At 34.8% G+C, this 7,042-nt stretch overlaps 1 protein-coding gene across 1 annotated transcript in view; it reads right to left on the reverse strand.

The window, feature by feature from the left end:
• Nucleotides 1-4,853: 4,853 nt before the first annotated feature.
• LOC133182689 (sodium channel protein para-like) overlaps nucleotides 4,854-7,042 on the reverse strand; it is an 11,117-nt gene continuing 8,928 nt past the window's right edge. The window contains exons 11-12 of the mRNA XM_061317541.1: nucleotides 6,394-6,501; nucleotides 4,854-5,189 (exon numbers count right to left, since the gene is read on the reverse strand). Coding sequence (XP_061173525.1) covers nucleotides 4,854-5,189; nucleotides 6,394-6,501 — 444 coding nt within the window. The remainder of the gene's footprint in view (nucleotides 5,190-6,393; nucleotides 6,502-7,042) is intronic.

Consider the following 7,042-nt stretch of genomic DNA (forward strand, 5'->3'; position numbering starts at 1 on the left):
ATCCTCAGGTAGTGTAGATTCAAGTTTGTTCAAATCATGACCCCCGGGGGTCGGGTGGGGCCACAATGGGCGATCAAAGTTTTACATAGGAATATATAGGAAAAATCTTTAAAATCTTCTTCTCAAGAACAGCAAAGCCATGATTGGTCATATTTATATGGTAGCATCCTCAGATAGTATAGATTCAAGTTTGTTCAAATCATGACCCCCGGGGGTCGGGTGGGGCCACAATGGGCGATCAAAGTTTTACATAGGAATATATAGGAAAAATCTTTAAAAATCTTCTTCTCAAGAACAGCAAAGCCATGATTGGTCGTATTTAATTGGAAGCATCCTCAGATAATGTAGATTCAAATTTGTTCTTTTTATGACACCCCCCTCCCCCCGAACCACTTTTTTATTCAAACTTTTCAACCTTTCAAGACTGAACTGATTTCTGCTTTTTCCTAGCCATAGTGCTCAGGTGAGCAATGTGGCCCCTGGGCCTCTTGTTTTTCCTAGTGTAGGATGGAATTCTCCCTAAATTACTAATAGATCTAAAATTATACCATAGTCTCTTCCATTTCATAATGTGTACTTTTCAGCGATCTTAATGCCTGGTGAACGCCTTTCCGGTGCCATCAGATTTAAAATCAACCCCCCATCGAGGTCACACTTTCATGATTAATTTTATAATTAGCTGAAGTTTGATGAGTGTTAAAGAAGGCATGTGCATGAGGTACCCTAATAAAGAGTAGATTATGTTTACTGAGCAATATTTATGGCCGTCATCTTTATAGATTAATTAAAACTGAAACCAAAATCGGCTGAGCGAAAGGTTACTATAGTTTAAAATCATATTTTTATTATGTAAAATAATGTTCATATGTCGGTAAAAGGAAGAAAAGGCTATACTTTGTATGCTTTGATTTAAGTATAAAACCTAAGACTACAAAGTTCATATAAGTACAAAACAATTTACTTTGATTCCCAGCAAGATGTCTTAGTCACAAATAGTAACAATAAAAGATCAGGCTCCTATGAACAATTTTTTTTCTTACCTGTAACATGATCTGACATCTTTAGTGTACTTTAATGGTCTTATTGTGTTTGTATTGTGAGACTTTGGCTTGATATGTACATGTATTCTACAACTTGATAGAGACCATATCTAAGAATATGCTATTCCACTGTTGTGTGTAAGATTCATAGTTCGGTCATTTAGATTCTTACATGTAACACAACTTTGTGAACTTGTCGTTTGATACAGTGTGATTACATGTATTTGTGATTTGCTTAATGAATGAGATTTGAGTCTGTGTGTGGTGGTGGTTTAAGGGGGCACTCTCTTTAAAAAAAGATCGAAAATATTTTTGAAACAAAAATAACTGCTTAAACTAATACCACCAGGTTTTGATTCGGAATAATGACTTTCAGAATGCGTCAGAACCCACCAAAATGATATATATCCATTTATTGGGGAAAATCTATCTTAGGAGCAGGGGTACCACTCCCATACCCACCCTACACCCCCTTTCCAGGCACTTGGACAAGTTGGCGTCGGTCCGATTGAAATATTTCTTTAATTTTGGGGGCAATAACTAAACCAGTCATTTCCACGGTGGAAAACTTCAACGCTCAATATAATGACTTTGGAAAGATTTTCCATAAAGTATCCATCGTGGATTTGGCGTTAATTCACAATCATTGTTCGTCAACCAAAATAGAACATAACATTTTAAAGAAGGAAAATATCAAATATTGCTTCTAAAGCAATTGTAGGGGAAAGGGATCTTTATCAAGTTTTCTATGTACCATAAACAGATTTTTAACATAGATATTTGCATCTAAAAGCCCACTAAACACAAAACTGCATGGGCGTATCTTGTCTCCAGGTATTACCTTCATTTTGAAAGCTTTTGTCGTGATTTATCGCTACATCTCTAAAACAATAAGAAACAATCTTGTGCAGTGTTACAGTGGAACAGGTATTAGCGGATTCCCTGCCTCCATTATAGAGCTTAAAATATACGAAGATCAAAGTAGCTTTAATAATTTTCTCCTAACACAGGTGTTTCAATTAGCATAATTGCCGAAAGAAAGCACGATTACAAACATTTTTACTTGTCTATCCTGAAGAAGAAAAGATAAAGAAAAAAGATTTATGATCTTGCCTATTTCTTACGGCACTTTTTACGCTTTCAATATATTTTCGGAATCAATGGCTGCTCAAAGAAAGACAACTAAGAAAAATGAAGAGCTCCTCTAACCGTTTTGAATGATGTTGAAATTAATAGAGACAGAATAATATCCTCAACACTTCGTGAAATATATTTATTTTAGATATTGCTTAAATTACATCTCAGGCCCGTAGCAAAAATGGGGAGGGGCAACTTCCCCCCAAAAAATCTGACGGAGAAAAAAGAAGTTAATTTACTGTCCAAATCCTGGAATTTGCCAGTACTCGACCTTATAAAGTAAAAAAGTGGGGGGGGGGGCAACTAAAAAGAAAAGAAAATTTACTATAGCAAAATACTATACTCAGAAAAAGTAGGGGGTGGCCTCTCCCCTGCCCCCTCCCCCCGCGTTCTACCGGCCTGTATCTTCCTTTATCAAATATGATACCATTGTCACATTGGTTGATTGATTGGTTGTATGTTGTTTTACGCCCCGTTCGAGAATTTTTCACTCATATAGAAAGGTCACCATATATCGGTGAAGGGCTTCAAATTTAGAACTTTACTCGGTACTCAGGGCCATTGAGCAGTGGGGGTTCTTTATTGTGCCAACGCCTACTGTGACACGGGGCCTCGGTTTTCAAGGATCCGCAACTTTCACTTCAAATTGCCGAGCGCTTGGCGAAGGAACAGTTGTTACCTATTTGGTCAGAAGCGGCCGTGATTCGAACACAAGCTTCCGATCACGGAGCGAGCGCTCTACCTAACTGAGCTACCGTGACGGCTTGTCGCATTGGAAATAAGGAAAAAAACCCTCACTTCATTATACATGAATTGGAAGAAACACGAGTAGTTTATCTTCAGTAGCACTACATATGATCTGTCAATGCCAGAGTGTCTTAATCCCTTCAGAAAAAAAGGTTCTTTAGTAATGTACCAAAAACAACATCAACTTGACTTGCTTGGCTTTGTTTAATTACGATTTAATCAGATTATAAACATTTACTCGAAAGATGAAGAGGTATATGTTTTACCGGGTACTTAGGCATTCATAATCAATCTAAGGTTCATTTTTCCTCTGGACAACTAAATAAAATTTTGCTTTTAATACTGATTTTCCAAACAAATCTAATTTATAGCTAAATTGCACATAATTTCAGCTTACATGTACCTTGCAGGGCAAAATTTGACAGAAATGTTTTTTTTTTTAATTTGACAATTTCATAAAGGAATAATAATAATGTACCCCAGTGAGAGTTACCTTTCTTATCAGTTGGTCAGTGAACCTAAATCTGTATGTATACGATACGTGTAAAAAGAATTTAGGTACGTATGAACTTGAAAGAAAGTGGTTACCTCTTTAAAAAAAAAAAAAAAGAACTCCTTTATTTGGAGTATACAATATTCACAAATTTATCTATTGCAGTAGAGAGATCTGTCAAAGGGCTAAGGGGAAATAATGGTAGAGATAACGAGTAACCTTTAGAAATATGCCTCAATATGTAATTTAAAGGATATGTGAACTAATACAACTGTATAAAGACTAAATAAAGACTAAATATCGAAAAACAAAAGGTGATACAACTTATGTAAAGATAAAGGAAGATTAATTAATTTTACTGGCTTACTGTTAAATAACAAATCAAAACAACTTTGTTAAGTCTTTGAGATTTTGTTTCAATTTATCTTAAAAGAAGTTACAATTGTTGTTTTTTGTAATTACAGTTAGTCTTGGAGTTATTAGCACGTACTTACTTTCTGCACTTTATGCTACATGCAATAGTTGAAACATCATTAATTACCTCAAGTGTTGTCATATGATTTTTAACGCTAAAAACTGTTTCTTTCACAAGAGTTCTAACAACAGGGGAAAAGTTCAAGAATAAATTTAACCAATAGTGACTGTTTTCAGTAAAAAATTGTGAAGATTTCATACTTTAATATAAACTCTTCCAGAAACAGGTCATGACAAACCCTTACAGCTGCCTTCCTTTTCTTTACAAGGATTGGATGTTCGTGCGCTAGGGAAAAAAATTCGATGGTTGTCCCAGAAAAACGCGAACATTTTAAATATTTCATAAACTTTCGGACCAAAATTATTCATTTTTAGCGCATTGTTGGGAAAATATATTTTCGCAATTTTGACAAAATACTATAAGGTTGTTATGTCATTTGCACATTTGCACGTGAAAACATCATTTAAAGGGTGTTATATATCGGTGGTTAGACCACCGTAATTTTTGGACTTTTAAAAACTGCATTGCCAGCAATGTTTTCTTTATTACCAGGTAAAATGTGAATATAATGAACAGTTATCAATCTCATAAATCAAGTAAACTAAAGGAATCGTGAACAGGGCAAAAAAACACGGACCCCTGGAAACACCAGAGGTGGGATCAGGTGTCTAGAAGGAGTAAGCATTCCCTGTTGACTTGTCACACCCGCCATGAGCCCTATGTATTGATCAGATATACGGAGTACTCCGTAGTCAAATTTAGTATAAAAGCAATGACCTATGTGTGTGTGTGTTTGTATTCTAACACACACAAAAAGCAATAAAAAATAAAGAAGAACGAAAGCCAAAACCAAAAAAATACCCCACTTGTCTTTAATGTAAATAAACAAATAAATAAAAAAAAGAATGGAAAAAACAGATCGTTCAACATAAAGCACTGGTTGTTGTTAAATTTAGAAAATTTAACAATCGGAAGGAATTGCATCATCGTCCTGTTTATTGCTCTCATGCTCCAAACTCTCTTTAGCTTGGGAGAAATTTTCCAAAATGACTGCAATATACATATTGATAAGTACAAGAAAAGTTACCACTAGGTAAGACACTAAATATATCACTCCCACTTTATAGTTTCCACAGTTATTTACGTGATCTGGACCTAGATCCTTCTCACAATCCTCTTCATTTGTAATTCCCGCTAAAACTCCGTCCCATCCAGCAGATGTACACATTTGAAACAACGTTATGACGCTTTGGAAGAATGTCTCAAAATTGAAAACATCGTCAATACCACCTGTGTGCTTAACATGCATAAATAAATTCATTCCGATCACTGCATAAATTGAAATTATAAGAAACAGCAACAGTGCAACATTGAACAGAGAAGGCAAAGATATAGCAAGCGTATACAACAATCCAGAAATTCCTTTTGTCAGTCTTAAAAGACGAAGGAGCCTAAAGACTTTGATGACACGGGCGACTCTTAATAGGGTGGGAGAAACGCCTAAGGTTTGGTTCACTTCAGTCACTGCTAAATCTGTAACGAAAAGGGAAATAACGTTTAGTTGTATAGATCGTATTGAAGAAGCCCATTTCAAAAATATTTTTATCGATGTAACGAATTGTTGAATTCATTTAAACGAATTAAATTTATTATATTTTTTGCAGGTTCATTATAACGAATTTAATCTGATAAAACGAATTTAATGAATTGGATTTAACGGATTCTAAAATTCGCTATATCGATTTAAATTTGAATTTAGGAATTTCAGAATTCATAATTTCAAATTGTTAAATTCATCTTTACAATTAATTCTGTAATATTTCTATCCAATTTGTGATAACAGAATACAAATCTTGTGAGAACTAATTCAATATATTCGATATACAGTTTAAACTTCTAAATATGTATATTTCATTGTAAATGACAAAAGCACGTATTCTTGTTAAATAGTTATAATCTTTTTTGAATGTCCTTTTACAAATTTACACAACTGTTTTTATATTTGAATTTCCAGTAGATAAAAATTCAAATAAACATAAATAAACTTCGCAATTAATATTGGTCCTTCATTGACTTTTTCATTTAAAAAAATTGTATACCTACCAATTATAGAGAGAACCACAAGAACAAAATCAAATACATTCCAAGGCATCTTAAAATAATGCTGTCGGAAGCCTAAAATTTTCATTAGAAACTCAATTAAGAAAATGATAACAAAGATTTGGTTAGAATAATCCAGTAGAGCTGTTATGTTGTCCGACTGGTCATAGTGTTCCAATGCCAGCATTATCATATTGAGCAAAATCACGATCAGAATTCCTATCTCAAACTTCTTGCTTTTTGTGATGTTGAACATAATTTTCATAACTTTGTTCTGTAAAATATGAAATAATTGTAGCTGGATGCTTAATTCAAACAAAAAAAAAAATTAACAAAAATCACCACTAATTAAATACGTATGATTTTTTAAAATAACTTTTTTGTTGGATAAACCCTCCTACATTCGGTGGACTGACGTTCTTGTCTGGAGCCTTTGTCTTTAATTTCTTTATGGTTTCATAGCGTTTTTTCTGACTCTCTGTCAAAAATTTTTCTGAATATCCCTCAGCCTGAAAACAAGAGGCCCATGGGCCACAGCGCTCACCTGAGTAACTTTGGCCTTGCTGTTTTTCACCTGATTTCTCCCCCCCCCCCCGGTAGTACTTATTGTGACCCCGCCCTATCCCCAGGGGTCATGATTTGAATAATTTAGAATCTACACTACCCCAGCATGCTTCCAGATACGTTTCAGCTTTTCTGGCCCAGTGGTTCTTGAGAAGAAGATTTTTAAAGATTTTTCCTATATATTTCAATGTAAAACTTGGATTCCCTATTGTGGCCCCGCCCTATCCCGGGGGGTCATGATTTGAACAATTTAGAATCTACACTACCCCAGTTTCAGCTTTTCTGGCCTAGTGGTTCTTGAGAAGAAGATTTTTAAAGATTTTTCCTATATATTTCAATGTAAAACTTGGATTCCCTATTGTGGCCCCGCCCTATCTCCAGGGATCATGATTTGGACAATTTAGAATCTACACTACCCCAGCATGCTTCCACATAAGTTTCAGCTTTTCTGGCCCAGTGGTTCTTGAGAAGAAGATTTTTAAAGAT

Source organism: Saccostrea echinata, unplaced genomic scaffold (assembly GCF_033153115.1).
Source record: "Saccostrea echinata isolate AGI-Se365-2 ecotype Australia unplaced genomic scaffold, CSIRO_AGI_Sech_v1 ptg000009l, whole genome shotgun sequence".
In the NCBI taxonomy this organism is placed as follows: Eukaryota; Metazoa; Mollusca; class Bivalvia; order Ostreida; family Ostreidae; genus Saccostrea; species Saccostrea echinata.